General features: G+C 43.7%; 1 protein-coding gene across 1 annotated transcript in view; it reads right to left on the bottom strand.

The window, feature by feature from the left end:
- Window positions 1–4,405: 4,405 nt before the first annotated feature.
- Window positions 4,406–24,015, bottom strand: part of gosr1 (golgi SNAP receptor complex member 1) — a 61,292-nt gene continuing 41,682 nt past the window's right edge. The window contains exons 7-9 of the mRNA XM_063205021.1: window positions 20,534–20,563; window positions 9,609–9,691; window positions 4,406–6,810 (exon numbers count right to left, since the gene is read on the bottom strand). Of these exons, the coding sequence (XP_063061091.1) occupies window positions 6,686–6,810; window positions 9,609–9,691; window positions 20,534–20,563 (238 nt within the window). The 3' untranslated portion in view covers window positions 4,406–6,685. The remainder of the gene's footprint in view (window positions 6,811–9,608; window positions 9,692–20,533; window positions 20,564–24,015) is intronic.

The raw sequence follows: 24,015 nt of genomic DNA, 5'->3' as shown, positions 1-24,015 counted from the left end.
AAAGCCGCAACAAAGCTGGGTTGCCTAAGGGGACAAGACTGCTGAAAAATGTCTCTGAGACTTAAGGTCCTCAAAATGTCCGTACTGATCTGGGAATGTGTGGCTCTGTGTTTTCACGAGAGTGTAGCTGTAAATGCTTCAGACAGAAATGTACTCTGCTGTACCTACAAACTAGTCTGCTGCAGAGCAGTCCTGTGCAGGCCTGACAGGTTTGGTGGGGCCGGGGACAAACTCATCTGAAGGCTCACCCCCCACTCAATACACGCTGTGTACTGAGGACTAAAATCTGGGCTCCCCCCTGGGCCCGGGACAACGTATCCCTTTGTCCCCCCCGTCCTTGCCGGCTTCCCTGGTCCATTTTACCTCAACTGAGGACTTTTTGCCTGCAGCATTGCCCCAAAAACTCATCCCACCCGGAAAATGACAAGAGAGCAGAGAGTTTCCCCCCTCCCACCACTCCCTTGGAAACACACTTACATAGACACCCGCCTCCATTTTTAATAGCTCCTGACGGTAGCAAGGCCTGAATAATGCAGCAGATAGCAAATGGCACAAGATCTACTGCCTGGTTGCGTACTTCTGGCCACAACGGTTTCATAATACCCAAGAATTGCCCTACAAGTACTAACACCAGCTGTCTTTAACTCTCTCTTTCTCATCATAAACAGAGGACCATTGGACATCCTATAATAGTACAAACCAAGAAAATGTTATTTGATGTTTTTTTTATTTTATTAATAAGAGTTATGAGATATTTTAGTTATCATAACTATAAAACTGGTAATGAATTACATTTATTTATTTATTTTTATTTTTTTGGGGGGGGGGGCTTTTTGGTCTTTCTTATTATAGGACAGTGTGAGAGTAGACAGGAAATGGCTGGGAGAGAGAGATGGGGCAGGGCCGGGAAATGACCGCAGCCGGACTCGAACCAGGGTCCCCGTGGACAATGTAAGCCCAAATGTGAGGGGCTTAGCGTGCTGCGCCACATTGCCCCCAAATGAATTACATTTTACATTTTATAGAAGCTTAAACAGCATACAGCCAGAATGTCATTCCGCTAAATGTCATCTAATTCCAACTCGTGCCTCTAAGTACAGTATATCACGAAAGTGAATACACCCCTCACAGTTTTGCAGATGTTTGAGTATATCTTTTCATAGGAAAGCATTACAGAAATTTAACTTTGACACAATGATTAATGACCTTTTAACAACATATTTAACCGCTTAAATTTCTTGTTCACTCAGAAAAAAACAAAATACAGCCATTAATGTTTGAACATGTACTCACAAAAGTGAGTACACCCCAGATTAAAATCCGGTAGAGAAGGGGCCATGTTGGCTCGAATCGTCTCGAAATGAAACGAAATGAAAAGGGATGACAAGGGAGGTCATCAGTGTGCGTTTCAACCTTTCTTTGCATTGAACTTTAAAATTTTGAGTCTGCATCTGGCTTAAATAGATTGGGGTGAGATTTGAATGCAATCCTATGGAGAATATCATGATCTCCTTCAGTAGCCACAGTGCATGTTGACATACATGTTTCTTTTAGGTGTATTTCAGATAGCCAATGTTGACAGCATTCATGCATCCCCAAACCATGTCAGTCCCACTACCATGCTCGGCTATTGAGGTTGTAAAACTCACTTCTTTACCACCACACATGCTTGACACCATCTAAAGCAAATTTGTTTATCTTGGTCTCTTCAGATCACACGGCATGGTTCCAGTGATCCATATTCTTGGTCTGTTCATCTCTCTTGTGACCAAGATTTGCTTTAGATGGTGAGTGAACAAGAAATTTAAGCGGTTAAATATGTTGTTAAAAGGTCACTAATCATTGTGTCAAAGTGAAATTTCTGTAATGCTTTCCTATGAAAAGATATACTCAAAAATCTGCAAAACTGTGAGGGGTGTATTCACTTTCGTGATATACTGTAAAACCACCACACATGCTTAACACCATCTAAAGCAAATTTGTTTATCTTGGCCTCATCAGACCACACAACATGGTTCCAGTGATCCATATCCTTGGTCTGTTCATCTCTCTTGAGACCAAGATAAACAAATTATATAAGCAAAGGCTATGATTACTTATGTAAATATGATTTCTTTGCTTTTTAATTTTAATACATTTTCAAAAACTCTCAAGAACTGTTTTTTAAATGGTCATAATGGGGTATTTATGTTGCATTTTGAGGACAGAGATGAATTGAATACAATTTGGAATAAGGCTGTAACGTAATAAAATGCAGAAAAAGTGAAGCGCTGTGAATACTTTCCGGATTGACTGTATTTAGAAGAAGGGGTTGGTTTTGGCTAATACTATATATTTCACTAGAAACAAACGCTGAACACTCAGGATGCCCCATAGAGTCTAGATGTCCTACAAGTTTCAGTCTGGTGGCCCGCCCATAATACTTCTCTTCATTCGTATTCATGGTGTGGAGGTTCTTTGCTGGGGAGGGTTTAGTCGGCTACCAGGCCGCTGGCCAATAAGCAAACGATTGGGTGAGAGCTGTCCAATCGCTTCAAACTCGTTTCTAATCGCGTCAGGCCAAAGAACGTCCGGACCATGAATATGAATGAAGAGAAGTATTATGGGAAGATCATACCAGGCTGACACGTGTTGGCTGGACAGTGCAATCTGTGTGCAAGCCAGCCTACTTCCTCCTGTCCATTACTCTTGCTTGTGTCCTCCAGCCTCAATGCCACCCTCCCTCTGTGTAGAAAAACAAGGCTTCCCCCACTGTCAACCAAGACACTTTTGGGGGGCTTTTCCCCACTCAACATCCGACTGCGAATGATAGAACGACCTTTGAGTTGTTCTTCTGCAAGATATTGAATTCAATCTTAGACTCTGAGGAAGATGGTTTTCCATCGAAACATTAGTCCTTAATATGTTGTGCACTTGATTTTTTTTAAAAGCATCTCATCTGTGCTGCTCCGGTGTCTTCTCTTCGTTCAAGATTACCCGTCTCCCTACCGTTGATGCACCAGATGAGAAAACAGAAGCGCGTGGAACCCCCTTTTTTAATGACTGGGGGAAAGTACTTTGACTTGCACCCTTTGACGGTTGCTGTAGAATGGTCAGCAGCACACTGTGGCCTATCGGCTCTCTCAGAGGTCACAGTAAATTATATACCGACAGTACAGTACACAGCTTTCTCCCATCACGCTCCAGTAAGCAGTGCCTTGGACAAAGGGGTCCTTAAATATTCACAAGCTCAGGAGCGCCAAGCAAGCAAGGATAGGGTAGAATGGGGAGAGGAGAGGCTCTGGAGTTTGCCAATGTGCTGCGGCTGCTGCTGCACGCACACACTAACGAACACAAAAGCTGAGTTCTGCAGAAATACTAACAAACAACAATAAACTGTCTGCAGGGTAAGGGCCACCCAAACAGTGGATTGCGCTTTGACAAAAGGTTCTTCACAAGCACACAAAAAAGGAGCACAATCCATTTGCTGAAGTGATGCCCTTATCCCGTTGTAGTCTAACTGCCTTGGCATTGCTTACAAATGTGTTGCCTTCCATTCGTTTTCTTTTCACTGCACCCCTGGCTCACTTGCTCTCACAGGAGCCAGCAAATATTTGATGAAGGGACTTTGAAAAAGAACACAAAGAAAAACAACAAAAGAAAAAATAAATAAATAAAAAAAAACCATGAAAAAGAACAACCACTAACAGGTCATTAGGTTCAGTCGGAGCAATTGAGTGGGTGTGGGTGGTGTTGTCAGGTGTGTCAGGTTGGTTAATGCTACAGGTGTGCGATGGGACATTGTATAGACAGCAGAGGCTAGCAGCTGAACGGGAGGCGGTCATGCTGACAAGAAGACAGCAGCAGAGCAGTGACAGGCTCCTGTGGAGAGGCCATGCAGTGCTGACCTCACCCCCCCCTGCAAAGTAAAATGTTTTTTTTGTTTTTTTTTCGCAGTGTTAATTCAACACTGAGCAAGTTAAGACCAACACTGGGAGTGTTATATTTGATTCCAAGTGCTGAATGAACGCTGTAAAATCTAGTGTGTACAGGCTACTGCACCTACTGAACCCAGTCCAGCACCCACGCTTTCAAGCTCCACTGCACACTGCCTTCTCTTTCTTCCCTTCTATGTTCATGCCTCTCTCTCCCTTTCCCCACACCCTTCATTCCTTCTATCCCGCTTCCTGTCCCTCCTTGCGGTGTCTCACTTTTCCTTGCCCAATTTTATCTCTCTATCCCTCCCACCACTCCATTTCTCCGTCTCATTCCATCGCAATCGCAATCTCTCTCTCCCTCTCTTCTGATATGGAACTTTGTCAGTTCTATTACCAGGCAGAGAAAGCATCATCATTGCCCTTGGGCAAATGTTCTACAATGGGATCCAGCAGCCATTTCACTTAATAAAGCCAGTAAGTACATTGCATGAAATCACAATTTTATTTTATTTTAGTAAAAGCATTCAACCAATAGACATCCCGACTCACTTTAACAGGGGCTTGATTACCATAAAAAAAGATGAGCAGATTCACAAGCATGGGTATAGGAGGAAAACTGGCGAGATAGTTGCTGCCGACGGGGAAGAAAAGATTAAAACAACATAACTTTGCCCATGTCATTCATACAAATTCATTCGAACTGGCGAGAGATTGAGCTGTACTGTCTATGCATAACTGCAACAACCACCAGACCAACTTGAAACAGGAGCTGTAAACATATAATTATACTGTATCTATGTACATTATTTACACAGAATGAGAGGTTCATTCGTTCTACAGACTTTCATACGCTAAAGGCTATGCCTGAGATCAAATGGAGATTTCAGATGACACACTGAGGGATGAAGCTCAATTTTTTTTTTTTTACAGTCTCTTCAATCAGACCCATGAGCACCAACTGAAATTGACATTTCATTGTGAAACCCTAAACTGCAGAAGAGTACCCAATAAAAGAAATGGTATCTGAAGAACGCATTTGTCATCAGATGAAGCTGTGGAAAATTAAGTGAAACCAGAAAAGAAAAAAAAAAGAAAAAAAGAGACAGCAATCATCTTGCGCTTACACATGTATTTCAAGACAGTAGAGAGATACTTTACCAATGCTGCAGCTCTAACAAGACAAGAGAACAATGAAAGCCTTTTAGATGAGGAGGAGAGGGCAATATTGTGACGAGGAGCCATCAAAAATACACGGCGCCCACAAGCCCTTTATGAGTTCATCTTCTCGCAGTGTCAGCAGAGAGAGATTGTGTGATGTAGGGGGGAGACCTCATTTGTCAGAAGCCTGGGAACAAAGGAAATGGGACAGTACAGAGCGGCCTAATGGGGAGAACCAAATGGCAGACGAGTAATGGAGGAGAACCGAACGGAAGTGTGACACACAGCCTTTCGAGTGTCATCTAGACTCCCATAGCTACTAAGGCCCTCTAACAAGCTTCAATGTACACTGTACATGTACCTCCCTCATCTACTGTAACTACCTACCGCCCCTCCAGTCTCTTGTGTCGTCTTCCCCCCGACATGATTTCACTCAAACTGCATTTTCATCAAGCTGTAAAAGGAAAATGCTGGCTTGCTGTTATTCCATGATCATGCTCCATTTCCTCAAGATGTCTTCTTGCGGCTGCCCATGAATCGGACAGAGATGAGGTACGATAACGGAGGAAGGTTCTCGGTCGGGACTGTCAGACTAGGATCGGTGGGGGCACACACCCCACACAGCTCCACTCCCCTCTTGGGCGAGTATCTTGGAGCCTTACCATTACATAGAACCGTGCCGCATCAGATCAGTAATGCATTCTCTGGAGTAATGGCAGCTGGATGATAACTATTGGCTCAAGAGGGCGACCTCTGTCTGAGTACCTAGAGCGTCAGCCTCATTCAACAACACTGATGATGACTTTACAATAGCTATGCGAACCAAATGAGAACATATTAATGTAGGATTCTTTCTGCTGTTTCAAAGGGTCACAAATCCCTCGTGTGAAGGTAAATTGCTAATCTTAGGGTTGGTTAAAAAGCTTTTGTTTTCAGAGGTTTTTTTTCCAGTGCCTTCTTTCACACATTTGTTGTACATTTATATGAATAATTTATTAATGAACAGGATACATAACATGATGATGAACATCCTCCTTCACTATACGGACCATCACACTTAAAAACGCTTTGCCTGAAAGGAAAGAAAAGCTAAATCAAAAAAGATCATCATGGATGGCACACATTTTTTATGTTTTTGCCTTTCTCTTCAGAGCGAGCAAAGTTACATTTTGCTCTCTTAAAAACAGAAAAAAAATCAAACAAAATCAACAAAAGCAAGAAACAAAAACAACAAAATCAGGTTAGTTGCATTAGTTATTTGGTCTCTGTTCCCTTCTCATCTCTCTTCCTCCAGCCCAGGGGCTGTTTACCGGGAGCGGAGAGAGTGAGCGTAACCCCAGAAAAATTTGCTGCCGGACTGCACCAAACTAGCACCCCATTCCCTCTGATAAATACAAACAAGAAAGTCTATGGTCGGCCACAATCAATACTGTTATCCAATTAGGCCAAGTGGGCGTTTGCTAATAGCAGCCTCCGGGGTCTTTCCTTCACCAAGTCCGGCCCTGAACACCTTAAGTTCCATCACAACTTAGCAGTATGTTGGAGAGGGGGGAGGAAGAGGAGTTTGAGTAGTAAAACGAAAAGCGACTGGTCAGCTCCATCGTGTCCCATCAGTGAAATGCGTAGAGCAGCAGCAGAATGGTGCAAATGCCGATGACTCCGCCCAGAATTAACGAGTCCCGCCTCTTCCGCAGGTTGATTCGCTGGATGAGGCTGTTTATGGCAGGGAAGCGATCTGGAAGAAGTTTCGGTTAAGGAAGACAAGAAGAGGCATTCCAAAGTATTTTGCAAATATATATTTTACATTACTTTAAATTACATTGCATTTGGCAGACGCTTTATAACCAAAGCCACGTTCAAAAGAGGATATAATCATAGCCAACATCACTAGCAAATACAAAGTGCACAGGAAATACACAGAACAAGTGCAGATATACTTTTGGCCTTTTGGGGCCTTGATTGGACTGTGAAGATGTGACTGGAAAGTAGTGGGGAGAAAGAGTCAGGGCAGGGCAACCCGGGTCGGGCCGCATGTACATGCATATGGTCCAGGTGCTCTAGGACAGTGTTTCCCAACCAGGGGTACGTGTACCACTAGGGGTACATAGGCTCACTACAGGGGGTACGTGGGGAAAGTGCAATGATAACAAATGTATGGGAAATACAGTCACATTGGGATAGAGTATGAGTTAGGGGGTACTTATTGTATGACAAAAAGGCTCAGGGGGTACGCAATACAGAAAAGGTTGGGAGACACTGCTCTAGGCAGTGCAGCACTGCACCCCACATTCTAATGTTTCATATCGATAAGCCTATCAGTGCCTCGTATAAGCGGTTTGATATTGCCCCCATTGTCTGTACCCAATAGTTATGTTACCCGTTGATGGGCTTGAGCGGATCAATGTCCATTTTGACTAGCCAGGCTATCACCACTACACCGCCTACCTTGCAGCTCAATATTCCATTTTACGTTATTGTATTTCATTGCTCTGTCAGGTAACTCAATCAAGGCTCTGGCTTTCCCCCAACATTTTTTTATGATTTATCTAAGTGAACAAATGGGATGCCACAAAACAGTAAGACCTCTGAAATCTGAGAAATTTAGATAGGGCAAATTTTGATTTCTCCAACAAATAAAAAAGGAAAAAAGAACAGTAAGCAGTGTGCAGTGTTTTTTTAACTTTCATCTTTGATCAAGTTTACCTGCCTCACACATGCACCTGTGCTGCTGAGAGGGATTGTGCACAAGGACTCTCTTGAACTACAATTGGGCTTTTGGAATTTTGAAAAGGCCAGAATGACATTTCTTGTCACTATATGTGAGTACACTGACATTTAAAATGTATACTGGATACTTTGCAAGAAATGGCTTGTAACGCATGTAGCACGTGTACAGCATAGAGAGTATCCAGGTTGTATTAATACAGTGTGAAAGATTATGCTCCACCGCTGCTCCATTCAGACAGTTTACAGAGCATTCATCGTGATTATGACACAACTCCAAGCTGTGGCTTAAACACGTGCGCACACACACACACACACGGGCATGCACTGCGCGCGCACACACACACACGCACACACATCATCCGCAGCTTGGGCAGCGGTCCCATTTTCCGCGCATGAGGTAAGCGCTAAATGGCAGGGTCAAAGTTACAAAAAGATATAGGGTTGCTGCAAGTGACACTTTAATACCACTGTAAAATCGACGCTGGTTGAAATGGGAACGACCACACCACTCACATACCGGGCGTACGCTATAGAGCCAAGGCAGCAACCCACAAACGTGATGCGCCCATCTACTGCACTGTACCGCATGCAATGCAGGCAGGCAGTGTGACGCATTGGCCCTGAATTTGATCACACAATAGGGAATAGGTTGAATTATGGTCTACTATTTTCAAGTAGAAGCATCATTTTATACACCCATGCTGGGACAAATAAAGCGACTGAAGTTTTTTTTCAGGTGCATATTAACTAAACATAATAACGTTTTGACGCATGCCTGTTCTCAGGGAACAGGTTGCATTATGGTATCTTATCTAGGTGGAGCGGGACAGGATCTGCACACTGCTGGCAGAAGACTTCATTTATTTGGAGCAACGTTTCGATCATAGATCTTCAGGCATCTTACACAAGTTAAAAAAACAGTCAGAATAAGTAGGTAGGTATGTTTTTCTGCTGGATGTGTGTGCTTTCCACTACACTTTATCTTATCTAGATGGCACACAGGTAAGCATTACACCTAACCAGGGGATTTCAAGATTTAAATTAAAAAATTGGAAAGATAGTCGTTCATTTAAGCCTCCATCCCAAGTTGCTTTGCAGAGGGACATGTGGAATGTGAGCAGTGCAAAAAAAGAGGGAGAGAGGAGCAAGAGAAAGTCTTTCAAAGAGCAAAATTGAGAGCTGGGGGGATAACTCAGCTCTCTGGTATAATAGGAGGACAGCTGGGATGGGAAATTGAAATTGATGATGCTTTTCATACCACTTAAATCTTACCAGCACAAATGTTTCACCAGATTAAAACCTGACAGCTATGAAACATATCCTAAAATAAATTATGATTTTATCTTTTTTTTTCCCAACAAGTTTCTCGAAGCTTTTTTCTGTTGGCATCTGTGGAGGGACAACAATATCCAAACAGCAATCTACCAAATAGATAATGTCCTCTTGTAACTCGCCATACATCATGATGTAAAACAGCAAGGGAAGGACACTTGAATTTTTACTCCCTAAATACTGGCCAAGGGCATGGCGCCCAGTGGATAGGTCCTCAAGATGGCTCTGTTGGCAGGGGCCCTCTACAGTAACTAGCCCAATAAAACAGCTCAAATAACAGCTGAGCACAAAGTGGAGATTTCCATTAGTGACAAATAGCACTCTGTGACAGATAGGCAAGCCTGGGAAGGCCTACTGGACTTAAACTCAAACGTTCACACACTCAAACAAACACAGTAATACAACATTGTCACGCATGCACACAAACACACACGCACTTACACACTCAAACATTCTTCCAGTGGGAAAGGATACTGGCCAAAGTGTTGACCCTGCTCTGTATGGACTTCAACATGCTCCGCTGCGAGGTCATATTCTCCTTAGTTGCCATGGCAATGCTGTGGAGAAAAGGGAACATGGGAACAACACCACAACAGGTTTAATGACCAAGAGAAGCCTGCTCATCACATGCATGCTACACAGTCTTCTCCCAAAACGCAACTGAAATCGAAATGGGGCGTTTGTGTGTGCATGTTTATGTGTTTGGTTGGTTGGATGATGGACATACTCTGACTCATACTCATACTACTGAGTTGACTTAGTTGGAAGACACATCACTTCATACATTGCATTGCTTTACACTATATTGTCCAGAGATAATCTACCATACTCACTTAACAACCTAAAGCAACATGAAGAAAAATGTACATTTGATCAACATAGAGGTGAATTCAAGACTCGTTTGAACAACAGACAGAAAGCCCACTCCTCCAAACTTAATTGTGCTAGGAGATAACAGCTCATGAACAGTGGAAAAGCAATTTAGAGGTGCCATTCAGTTTATTGGAAATCAATGAACCACATAGCCAATTTTAGGGGAAAAAAACATTTTAAGGTTGCAAAATTAAATTGTAGTGTTGTTTCACAATTCCTGATGGCTAAACAAGATTGCTTGCGGTTCTTCATGTCTATGGGAGAATGTGTGTTGAATTTTTGAGTGATGAATGATGTACAAAGAGTTACACTGCATGTATAAAACAAACAGAGAAAAAGGACAAACACTTGTACAAAAATGTACAAACAGACAAACATAACATTATCAGAAGAGGGTCAAGTTTAAGGGTGGAAAAGTACTGGGCTTAAGTAGGCCTACGTGCTCACTGACAAGAACATTTCCCCTTAGGAGCCACACACAAGACCGCGAGTCACGTAGCTTACCGTCTAGCAGACATTCAGACATAAGAATTATACATGCTTTTAGACAAGACTTTCCAGGCTAAGGTTTGAGCACCGCTTCGATTCTGATGTTTTTGCTCAAGACATTCTAGGCTAAAGGTTTGTGCACCTGGTAAAGCGGTGTTGATGGACGTCATAAAACCACAACATGTTGCTTTGAGCATGTCGAAGAGTAGGGTAGAGTGCATGATGAAACCACAATGTTAGACTTCTGTAAATGTCACATAGTGGTGACAAAACTTATTCCAATATAATATTATGTGTCAGACACTGTGAACACCATACAATTGAGCCAAATTATAACTTTGATCTGTGGTCCATGGAGAAGAATTGTCGTGGTAAAGGACGATGATTAGAATTAATGATGATAAACACACAAAACATGCTAAGATGGGATTCAGAACACAAAACACATATCACAAGATCAATGACTATAATGTACACAGTCTTGCACAGTTTTTAATCATGTCTTACGACCTGATTTTAAAAAGTACTGTGTGTGCGTGAGTGAAGAGAGCATAGAGTTGCTAGCAGCATTTGTGCTACTAAGTCGGTGCTTTTTTCTAACCAACTGCACCGGGGGAACACTAATGTGCAGTGAGAGATCATCTGGTGTTTCCTGAAAATTATAGAATGAGTGTACATTGTTCATTAGGCACTGGGGTGTTATTTTTTCATTGTTATTTTTGTGAACATTAACCATTGATGATGTGCCTTTGCATTTTTGTCTTCAAAAAGGTGTACCTTGGCTCAAGGAAAGTTGAAAGCCACTGTACTCATTGCACATGCCTCTAAACCTGCTTGCTCGCATGCCCTGTGTGCTAGAGAGACAGAAACCAGGAGAGACTATTACCCTATGCTAAATATAAAATGGTTTCAAATAATAATATAAACTACAGCCAAATTCATGATTGAAAAGTTTCCATAACGTCATGAGAGACACTGGCTGGTTTAGGAAAATAGAAAATGCTTGAAGGGGCAGCGTGGGCCTGAGATGATAAAAAGAGAGGAGGCAGGCCGTCAGTGTTACTTCTTTTCGGTGTGCTACTACAAGTACCTCAGGGCAAGTCTCCGGGCTGCAACCCTATGCTAACTCTGTGTAGTCTGTCTGTTATGGTGGCTGTTTGTAGAGAATGATGCATTGTTTGTATACTTTTGTGCATCTTCAGTAAATAAATCATCAACAATGTTTAGATCTGTTTGGACTTTTGTTCCGATTTGAGACAACTGGGACCTGATTGACGAGTCCACCTTCTGAGGAGATCAGAAGAGAACATTCAATTCACCAACTATCTTCCACAAACGCCATGAGCATTTAAGTTGTGTTTGCAAGTTATGCCTTATATTATTTGTGACTGGCAAATGTGTCTTCCCCTAGTGCTATGTGTCCTGGAAGGGCCTAATACAGGTTTTTTTGAGAGGCCCACACACTTCAAATCCACAGTCTATTATTTCAGGGCAGAACTACATTTCGACTATTGAGGTCTTCCAATTCACTACTAACACAGACTAAGTGCAAATCACACCTGGCCTACTATGGGATAGATTACGAATAAATATTTCTGGTGTAAGGACCTCTCAATTAAGGTCCTGTATTAGCCTATTTTGACCAGCACCTTGACCAGAGATGGGCACATTTTTCCTTCTCTACTTCTGGAAGGGGCTAGTCGTGACTAATCTTGGGATACATCCATCCCTATTGCTGGTAGCTGAGGGGATCAATTGACTGCGGCTAACAGTCAGAACGCTCAAGCTCAAGGAAGAGAAGACAGCCCTTCTTAACGGTGCAGGGCCTAGGGTAAAGAAGAAACTCCCTAATAGTGGTTTTGCTTAGGGTGATCGAGTTAGAAAACCTCAGGGTTGAGGAAACATTTTCTTTTTTCAAGTAAGAAACCTTAGCATCTAGGGACATCTATTATACCTTCTTTGCTACTAGCTGAAGGAGATGAAGGACTGCCGGACCAACAGACAGAGAGGCAAGACATACTCCAGTAAGCTGATGGAATAGAAGCCTGCCATTCTTAATGGAATTGAAGGGCCTTGGAGCTGACTCTGGGGCTTCTTCTGTTCTTGTTGCGGGGCCTGCAGAGGGGATTAAATTGCCCAATGACACCGTAGATCACTCCAGGCATTCGCCTCTGCAGCTTTGGGGTGTGTGTAACGTATAGCCTGGCAGGCATTTCTACAGTAGGACTGCCAATGATCTTAACCAGCTAGCCAGCCAGCCAGGCTGTCTGTCTGTCTGTCTGCCTGCCTGCCTGCCTTAATTCCCCATCCTCCCAGATGTGCCGGCTGTGCAGGCTGGCAGCCCCAGTAGAAGCCAGGGCCGCTGACAGCTTTGGCTGAGCCCGGGACAAAGTCATCTGAAAACCCCCCTCCACCCAATACATACAATGCAATGCGGACCCAATTCTGAATGTCTGAATGCTTAATTGAAAAAATGTCAATATCACGTCGAGAACAATCGTTTCCCGCTGTTGACGCAATTTTGGTTAAAAGCAACACGTATGGCTGAAGCGCCAATAAAACAGTCTGTTCTATATTGACACAGCTCTGATTATGGCATGAGACATCTGTCGTATTTCCAGCCAGTCTTTATGTCTGTGCTTACAATCCCTTCAAAAAAAAACCCCCATCAGACACTTATCAGTGCCAATATGGTGTGCTCAGTCGCACTTTAATTGCGAACTACAGAAAACATGGGAGTATCTGTTCTCTGCTTAACCCAGTGTTTCTCAAACTTTTCCTGCCATTCCCCCCTTCAGAGGAAGGGTATCTGTCTGCACCCCCCCTCAAGCAAAATGGTTCCGAAAATGCAAACTAATAGGCCTTAGTAAAGTTTATAAAAGCCTAATATACACGTATATAGCCTACCTATGATGTTTTCTAAATATTAATGAATAAATTAATGAATATATTGTGAATGTAAAGTGAATGTGTTGACTTAATGGCAAAGCAGAATGACTTCACGCACCCCCCCTCCAATACCTCTGCGCCCCCCTAGGGGGGCTTCCGCCCCACTTTGAGAAACACTGGCTTAACCTAAGAGCGAGGTCGACTGAGCCACATGTTCAAACAAAGCCTCTGTTCGAGTACAACAGCCGAGCAGCGCTGAAGACCTGTTTTGCTGCTTTATGCACAATAAAGAAACGGCTGGTCCATGCATTGCACAGACGTCGGTCTGTAAATAATGATTATAATGGCGAAAGCAAACAGGACAGGTGGTCTATGGGTAGTGCGGTGTGGTGCAGTGTGATGGGGTGGGGTGGGGCCAGGCATGGCGTGACTTACCGCCTCGCTAGCAAACAACAAGACAATGACGAAACTGGAGTGAGAGAGCGTTTGAGGGTAGATGGGGGCAAATAGAAAAACAAGAACAGTGTGTGTGTGAGTGTGTGTGTGTGTGTGTGTGTGTGTGTGTGTGTGTGTGTGTGTGTGTGTGTGTGTGTGTGTGTGTGTGTGTGTGTGTGTGAGAGAGAGAGAGAGAGAAAGAGAGAGGAAGGGAGGGAGAGAGAGTTGGAGGTTGAGAGAGAGAGAGAGAGAGAGAGAGAGAGAGAGAGAGAGAGAGTTTATGTATGCGTGTGTGTGTGTGTGTGTGTGTGTGTGTGTGTGTGTGTGTGTGTGTGTGTGTGTGTGTGTGTGTGTGTGTGTGTGTGTGTGTGTGTGTGTGTGTGTGTGCGTGGTGTGTACTACACGTTTGAGTGCGTTAAGGCGTGAGTGGTGACAACCCACACGGTGCCCTGGGAGACCCAGGTCAGGGAGGAGGGGGGCTCAGGGGACTTGGCCCCGTGGTGTCTCCAGTCATAAACAACCCCACCTCTGGCCCACAGTGGAGCTTCATGGCAAACCCCTCCAGAGTACAGGGCCATGCATCATACCGTGGATACGCATGATCTACTATCTGTGTGTGTGTGTGTGTGTGTGTGTGTGTGTGTGTGTGTGTGTGTGTGTGTGTGTGTGTGTGTGTGTGTGTGTGTGTGTGTGTGCGCGTGTGCGTGTGTGTCTGAGCCTGACTACACAGTGAAGGGGTTAAGTTGCTATAAGTGAGTGCTTGACAGAGTGCATTTTGTATCGATGAGGGAGTCACACTAAAGTGAGTGTCTTTGTATGGGTACATGCATTTCTAGATGTGTATACAGTATGTGTGCACACATGTTTACATAAGTATTTGAAGGTGTAGAGTGAGCGAGGGAGTGTGCGAGAGAGCGAGAGCGAGAGAGAGAGAGAGAGAACGGTAGTGAACAGTCCCATGCCCACTACGAACAGCAGTGAACGGAGACAGACAGAAAGAAAGACAAAGCAAGTGAACCAGTGTTTCCCATACATTCAGGAAACTATGGCGGCCCGCCATAGTTTAAATTTGGCCGCCATAGTTTACGAAAATGTAAAAAAAGAAAAAAAAAAGATTTTTTTTTTTTTTTTTTTTACTTTTTTTTACTTTTTTTTTTACTTTTTTTACGATATCCGTTTTTGTTAAAAACGATTTGAATTACGATTTTGAATTTCCTTCGCATTTTCCTCCTGGAGTAAATACATCCTATAGACTCTGTATTGGTTAGATAAGTAGTCCCACGGTAACACAGAATGAGGGGAAAGCATTAGGAAGTGACCGTAAGGGTATTACAGTTGATTCATGTGTGCACACGTGTAACATCGGGTGAGTAACAGAACATGTGCGCAACGATGCGTTATGACACGCCGATATGCGAGGATCTTCGTCCAAATCGCTAGTCGCATGCATCATCGCTAACTGCGTTTACATCGCGTGCCGCGTGTAAGGGAAATGTTAGTTGTTGACGTGTATGGAATTCACTTCAATTTGTGCTGTTTCTTGCTTCAGTTGTGGACAAAACGATTGGCCAAACTCACAATAGAAAGCCTTTGCTGTGCTACTGCCCCAGAGAGCTGAAAAAAAAAACCTTCATAGAAGAAGTCACACTTAACAGGGGTGTTAACCAATCCAATGAGTTCTCTCATTTCTCTCTCTCTCTCTCTCTCTCTCTCTCTCTCTCTCTCTCTCTCTCTCTCTCTCTCTCTCTCTCTCTCTCATAGTAGCCTACTATTTACCCATAACAAATGGTGAATTTCTGAGCCCTTTTTAATTTGTAGCCTATACCACTGAAGGCATGATAATGCTTCATCATATTTTAGAAATAGGGCCTATGTGCCTTTTATATACCAAATGTTTATCATTTTGAAATTGTTTCAGTTGTTTATGACTTGTGTATGACTGAAATTATCTCTGCATACTATCTGTGCTGCATTGCTTTGTAAAGATAGGCTATTCAACACACTTTAAAAACACACTGAAAAGATACGGCCATAGTAGCCTACTGAAAACATTTTGTTCATAATAATGGTGATTAATAAATGGTGGTCTTAAATTTTCATACTGACATCCTTGAATTTGACTTGGTAGATCACGGCAGACCATCAACTTCAAAAGTAGATCTTGGTTAAAAAAAGGTTGGGCACCCCTGCTATAGAGAGAACCACAAGTGCTTGAAAGACAGGGATCAAAAGCCTAGTCAAGTTGTTGTAGTTTACTTGGGTTTGGGAGCAATATGAAAAACCTTCAGAGAAGGGACAGTTGGGATGAGTTTACTAACACTCCCTAGGCTTTGTTTTACAGTTGTAATGAGTTTGGTGACAGACCTTCATTGACACAGCAGAGGAGACATCGGGCTGCATATAGAAATGAATGTGTAATGAATGTGAATATAGACATAAATGTGTAATATGTTGTTCAGCCCTTTTAATGGGAGGAATTTGGAAAAAAAATGGCCCTGTGACCAGCACCCCTCATGTAGAATGTGTACGCCTACAGATATGTGTGGGGGAAAAGGCATAGCCTACCCTCTAAGACCCTTTTTGTCTATGCGTTAACAATTTCACAGTGCTCTTAAATTCTTATCTCTGCTCCTATTTTGTTTTATTATTGTTTCCCAGACCCCTGCATGAGGGACGAATGAAACTGTGTTGTAAACAGAAATTATTCACTGTACTGCATTTTTTGACAATGACAATGTACTACTATTATACAAGTCATGGGTAAAATCTTATGTAGCCTTATTTCTCAAAATATAAATGGCTGAAATATAGGCCCAGGCCTACAGTTTCTCCATGCGCCAATGTCATACTGTAGTCATTGTTTTGCCGTTTTGCATTTACGCTGCAAGAATACACCCCCCCCCCCAAAAAAAAGGCCCGTGTGAGAAGACACCCCCCCCCCCGGACAAAATAAACCCCGGCTGCCCCCATAGTTTCCAAAATTTCTGTGGGAAACACTGTGAACGGTAGAAGACCTTGCCAAAGCTTGATCCTTATTAAGGTAAGCCATGTACCATCATGGCTCTATGTAGTAACAAAATCAACATGGCAGTTCATTAAAAGTTGTTGTTTCAATATCTGAAATCAAGAACAGGCCGAAGCACCAGAGTAAATAGGCCTTTCTGGCAAACTCCCCAGATTAGGCTGTGTTGATGACAGCTTAGAGGCGTATTGCCATGCACACCTCCAGCCATCCAAGATAGTGAAGAGAGGAAAGAGAAAAGACACGGAGAGAGAGATGTGAGGTATTGCGGGTGTGCCATTCAAGAGATAGAGAGAGAGAGAGAGAGAGAGAGAGAGAGAGAGAGAGAGAGAGAGAGAGAGAGAGAGAGAGAGAGAGAGAGAGATGTGGGAGAGACTGTAACGATGTGGGACATCTGCTTCTGGTCCACTTAACGCTTCACTGGACATCAAGAACGAAGGAGGAGGAGGAGGAGGACATACAAACTAGGGAGGGTGGGAGGAGCTGGTACTGGAGACAGCGTAGGAGTAGCAGGGTAGAAAGAGGAGGAGACGGGAAAGGAGGGTGGGGAAAACCCAGAAGGAGTGGAGAAGACAGAAGGTGCTGGAAGAGAGGTTGCAGTTGGAGAAAATGGAATTGGAGAAGAGGTGGTGGTGGAGGAAGAATGGGGCAGAGAGAGGAGGAGACAAGGAGGAGAGGGAGGAAGAGGAGGAGAAGACAGAAATGGAGGTGATCGAAAGGGAACAGAAAGAGGAGGAAGAGGGGGAGGAGGAGGAGGATGAGGAGGAGGAAGAAGAACAGAAGATAGAAAGAGGAGAAGAACAGAAAGAGGAGGAGGAGGAGGAGAAGAAAGAAAGTGAGGTGATCAAAGGAGAGGAGGTGGAGGAGGAGGGTGTCGAGGCATTGTATGTTGATGAACCACAAATCTCCTTCATTAAACAGCTGTGCCTCCTGGCAGTCATCTTCGTCCACAGCAGCGGCAATGAAACAGAGGAAGACAGTACAGTGGGGACAGGAAAGCAGAAGAGGATGTGGAGTAGGGCATAGTGAGGCATAATCATTCAGGAAGAGGATGGAGAATGGAGGAATAAAAGGCAAAAAAATCCATTTTGTGCATATTTTTCTATTTTTTGTGCATTTTGTATTTTGGGACAGTGCCTTAGGGCAGTGATGGAATGACAGGAAAAGATTGGGAGAGGAGTGATGGAGTAGGCTTGGAAAATGACCCAAGCTGGATTCAGGGCAATGGGCCGTTCAAGGTACGGTGCATGAGCGCAGCGGTGCCGCAGCACCCTCCAAACGCGTTTTTGTCCAGGTCTAAACATAAAGAATAAAATGTAGAGTCTACATTTTAAGAGAAAAAAATGTCAGGGGAACTGACCATAATAATGATAAGGAGAACGATGGAGAGGGAGTTTTTCCTTCACCCCCGTTGCCACTCTACGTGCCCTGGTCCTTGTGGGTATATGCCACTTGTTTTTGGTCTAAACTGTTATGCCATTTTAATATTTTATTATTGCTCCACGTACTTTGACCCTAAAGGTTTTGCCTAAACTTGTCTTTTTTCAATCCACCACATTCTATTCCTTTCATTTTGCCATTTTATTTTATTACATTTTCATTTAATAATCTTATAATATTGTTGTTGATCTGTTAAGCACATTGAGCTTCATGCCTTGTATGTATTGTGCTATACAAATACGGTTATTATGATTATGATTATGATCAAGATTACCATTATTATTAGGAATGAAGGGATAGCTGAAGAGTTGGAGACCAGGAGAAGACCTCCAATTCAAGTTTCCAAATTGGAACTGTTTGAATGGATTGGGTGGGAAATTCTCTGGGCTGTAAGAAGGCACTAGCTCACAGCTGGGCAGGTGAGCCCATCACAGTAAGCTGCAACCCTTCTTTAGGAAATCAAAAGCACTCTCCTTTAGGGATGGGACTCGATTTTCGAATATTTGATACGAGTTCGAATTTCCAATAGCCTGGATCGTCTTTCATTTTCATTTTACGGCCAGGGAGAATAATGTTCGAATAGTGGCTGTCGATTTTTAAATGGTGCATTTGCCAAACATTATGTGGGAAGAACCTTCCAAGGAGCTGCATAGTAGGCCACCCAACAGGGCTTCCCCTGCTCTGCTCACCATTTAGCAAGGAAAAGAGAAAGGAAAAAAGGGGACAAAAACCATGGCTGCCAAGAAAGCTTTCTGCCAGCTTCACTTCACTTCACTCTTCCCCTCTCTCTTCCCCAAGAGAGAGAGAGAGCAGATCTGCTTTCAGCGTAATCAAGAGAGATAATCTAATGGTATCAGGGAATGGACAAGCAGTGGGTCAGTGGCTCAGTGCTGTGTATTGATTATGGCTTCTTTTGAACACGGCAAATGGAAGTGTCACTGAGGTCTTTTTAAGTGGGGATTGTGTGTGTGTGAATTGTTTGGCATAAAGAAACCCTCAAAATGAAGTTGGTACATGGAACTCTGTCGGAATTTTTTTTGAGTGTGTGAGTGAAGGTAGGGGATACAGTACTCCTGGGTCTGCCAGGAGCGGCATGTACATCCAGAACTAGAGGTGCACCGAATATCCAGCAACCGAAAATATTCGGACGAAAGCGCAAAAAAAAGACACATTCGGCTTCCAGCCAAAAGCCACTTGAGTGGCCAAATCGGAGGCCGAATAGAAAAAACCCCAGAATGAATTTAAAATGGGTATTAATTAACTAATTTCAGTTCTACTGTAACATTTGAAGATTTCAAGTAAACATTTATTTTCTTATGAAAATATAGCAATAGTTAAAAATAGTGAAAAAACGAACTTTTGATTACTTTTAACTGAACTGTAATATTCTGTTTCGGTTTTCGGCCAAGTGAATAATTATAATTCTGTTTCGGCCACATATTTTCATTTCGGTGCATCTCAATCCAAAACATTGGCTTAGAAGTTTGACCAAGAACTTTTTTGGAATGAGATCTGATAAACCCAACCAACATCCTGATTGAAGTGCAATGTTAACATGATGTTAGCCAAATGTTTCACTGTCATTGATCTCAACTATCAATGGGTAGTCCAACCGGACTGATGTATAATCAAAAGCATGGCACCTTCAGCTTGGTTTTAGAGGCCTTGCATGACTCCTGCCAATTACGGTCAACCCTTTATCTAGGGAGGGAATTCATTACCATTAAGTTTTAATTAATTAGACCATCATTATTAATAATAGTGCCGCTGTGACATCCTTCTAATATAATCATACACATTGTTTCAGGCTCAACCAACCAAACACTAAAGGAGAAAAAAAAAATGGAGCAGAGGCTGTAGACGCAAGGACAGTGGAGACAGATACAGACAGACACAGATCAACCCAAAAGTAAAGCAAAGCAAGAGTTTCTTGAGGACACTGGTAAGTAGAGATTAGCTTCAACAGGCATCTTACTGTATAATGAACGGCAGTTTAAAGAAGGCCACCTCAGTTAATAGCCATCAAATAATTTGCGATTACAAGCACAAAATCAATATTAATGCCTGATAAAATATTCTTTAGCTTGGCAAAAATGCAATTTAAAGCCGCATGGGAGTGCCTGCGTGTTGCTTCGGAAACACCCACTGCACTGCAATGTAAAACAGTGTGTGTGTGTGTGTGTGTGTGTGTGTGTGTGTGTGTGTGTGTGTGTGTGTGTATGTATGTGTTGCATTCCTTTGGCACACTCACTGTATAGCGTCGTCGATGAGTCTGTCTGAGCTGTGGGGAGAGAAGAGAGAAGAGAGAGTGATTAGAACAGGGGGCATAGGGGACTGAGAGCACACATGCACAACAGAGACCCTGCTGAATGACTGATTAAAACCCCCCCAGACACACACCCCACTGCACACACTCACGCACGCACACCTTGCAACCCGCACGCGCACGGGCACAGGCAGACTTCCGCCACTCTGTCTCCCCCTTAGAGGGGACTCAGGGTCAGCGAGGATCTGATCGATGGTGAGCCACTGTGCAATCGGCTCACTAACTCATAGCGCACACACACAGGCACGCGCACACACACACGCAAACGCGTGCACGCAGGCGCACACACACTAGCAAGCATGCACGCATGGAGGCACGCACGCACGCACGCAAGCATGCGAGCGAGTGAGCGAGCACACACACACACACACACACACACACACACTACACACACACACACACACACACACATCATACACAAACACAGACACACACACACACACACACACCCACACCCACACCCACACACACCTGAAGCCCTTTCTTGCTCTCAGATGTGTTACTTAAGAGATATCACTGCAGTGGCAGCCTGATCTCCAAAAATTCCGTGCTCCTGGACACGGATGTTAAGGACATGAAATCCGTGTCCAGGAGCACGGATTTTGCCAAAATTCCGTGCTCCTGGACACGGAATTGTTTTCCGTGCTCCTGGACACGGAATTGTTTTCCGTGATGGGCACACGGAAGTGCTTTCTATAGGCTATTACCACAGCACTGTGTTAACTGTATCGTTAGAAAATACATGCCAAATGCTAATCCTAAACAAAATAATGCTATAGCAATTTAAGTTGTGCCCTGACCAAAACATTCCCTAACCTTAACCTGTCATTAAAGACATATTTTTGAGAAATACCTTTTTCCAGTTGGTTGCTAGGCTATCAAATTCATATAATGAATGAAAGAAAACTAGCTGTGCCCAGACCAAAACAATCCCTAACCCTAACCTGTCAGTAAGAAATGTTTTTTTAGACAAAATATTTGAAATTAGAAAAATCCAGAGAAAAAACAAGACTGTGGAAATAGTCTATAGAAAGCACTTCAAACAATTCCGTGTCCAGGAGCACGGAAAACAATTCCGTGTCCAGGAACACGGAATTTTGGCAAAATCCGTGCTCCTGGACACGGATTTTGTGTCCTTAACATCCGTGTCCAGGAGCACGGAATTTTTGGAGATCATGTTGGCGTGTGCGTGTGCGTGTGTGTGTGTGTGTGTGTGTGTGTGTTTGTGTGTGCGCGTGCGTGCGTGCGTGCGTGCGTGCGTGCATGCGTGCGTGCGTGAGCGTGAGCGCCTGTGTGTCTCTGTTTGTGTGCCACACTACACTCCATCCAACAATAGAACTCAATTTGCTGAACAATTAATTCATTCCTGTTCAACTAAGAGCCCCCTGACACAGATTCTCTAAGACCAGATACGCCACTGGTTGGTTTCATGCGAATTTTGCGACACACAAACCGTAATTGAACATTTTATTGGTCAACCAGCGAAGAAAAAAATCCTCGACATTACACTACCATATGTTAGCCTGTTGTGCAATTTCCTTCACCATTCTTTAATCGTAAAATAATCTGCCAGCTTCTGCAGACGTTAATCTCTTAGTCTCTCTCTCTCTCTGTCTCTCTCTTTGGGTGCAATTATGACTCTCTCAAGCAGAAAACTCTCTGCTGGTGGCACTGTGGCTCTGAATACAGATAGGTGGGCCCTCCACACAACACAACACAACACAACACAACACAACACAACACAACACAACACAACACAACACAACACAACACAACACAACACAGCACAACGCAGTGCAGTGCATCATGGAGAGCGGCCCTGAGGGCCCGACAGCCGACAAGTTTCCCATTTGCTTCTGACTGACATCTGACACATGAGGGGGCGTATGGGGAGTATGGGATGTGGTTTTGATGGATAGACAGGAGGGATTACAACCAGGTTCTTGACTTGTGCTTTATATGAAAGGGCAAGGGGGTTGAGTGCCTCGTTCTCTTCTCTCCTTCATCACTGCCAGTGCCAATGATTCTGTCCATTTCTATTCATCCCACTCACTCACTCACTGTCCGTCCGTAGATCTTCCTTTACCCTGCCTCTCTCTCAGGCCACACTATCACCTTTTTCTCTCATATATCACCTCTCATCCATCCATCCATCTTTCTCTCACTCTGCCCTCTCTCCGTCCCTCGATCTTTGCCCATCTCTCTCTCTCTCTCCGTTTCTCTTTATCTCTCTTTTTCTCTTTTTATCCCTCTCAATCTCCCTCTCCCTCTCTTTCTCTCTCTCTTTCTCTCTCTGAGTGTGGTGTTGTTGAGGATAGGGCTGGTCCATGGAGAGGCAGCTAAGAGGCCCAGGCAGATGATGGGAAATGAGAGTCTAATGGGCCATATGCTGTTCTCTGAGAACGCCCGCAGTACCATCATCATCCTCCTCATACTCATACCCTTTCTCCTCATCACCCGCCTCCTCCCATTTGTTCCTTGAAATCGATCTCAAACTTTGACTCTCTCACACACTTACACAAAAACGCAGAAAACACACAAAACCCAGACAAAAATGGGAGATTTGGGTTCTTATGTCACCATCAGCAGCATGTTTAGTATGTGAACAGCAAGAATATCTGTCCAGAACATGTGATGTGACTGTGTCCTTTTTTCCTCCACACTTGCGTTCAGGAAAAAAAAGCTTTGCTCAGTAGTGACAAAGACAAAGCACTGCTTGCATTCAAAAACAGCAGCTTGCTAAATACAACAAATAAGTATTCCAATCGGATGCACCCACCACAGTCTACAGCATCAGCAAAACAGAGAGGTCGATTCGTCGGCTCTGTGGCTCACAGACATTAACCTTGCGAGGTCAACACGCATCCCTCAGCCTAATGACTACTAACCACCTTCTGGGGGTTTCTCTCAATCATTGGGGCATCATTTGCTGGCAAAACAAAATGCCAGGGCAAAAAAATAAAAAAATAAATTGTGCTGGCGCACTGGGGCCAAGGCATAGTGCAGTCTGGGCACGGGTCGGGGCGTCCGCTCGAAGCTGAAAATAAGGGTAAATTAAGCGCCGCTTTGCCACACTCATTAATCTAAATCTAGAGGCTGTGACAACGGGGGAACCACCGTCTCGCTGGCACGGAGAGTACGCACGTACAGAGACACACACGCACAGTCACAACTCTGCCAGAGAAGTAGAAGTTCTAGGAGAGATTAAAATGTCTGATCATTGTTGGCTTTCAATGCAAACACTTCAAGCTGCTTGCAAAATGGGCGTAGCAATGGACAATGACCCTGACTGTCTGACAGTCATTTCCCCTACTTTTGGGAAAGATCACTTGGGCAAACCCACATTTGCACACGCAACCTGCCAAAGATATGCTGCAGATGTACTTCAGATATATGTGGGTCATCTG

Source organism: Engraulis encrasicolus, chromosome 8, assembly GCF_034702125.1.
Source record: "Engraulis encrasicolus isolate BLACKSEA-1 chromosome 8, IST_EnEncr_1.0, whole genome shotgun sequence".
Classification (NCBI taxonomy): Eukaryota; Metazoa; Chordata; class Actinopteri; order Clupeiformes; family Engraulidae; genus Engraulis; species Engraulis encrasicolus.
Note: the sequence above shows the minus strand (reverse complement) of the source record. Positions and strands in the feature narration are given on the sequence as shown.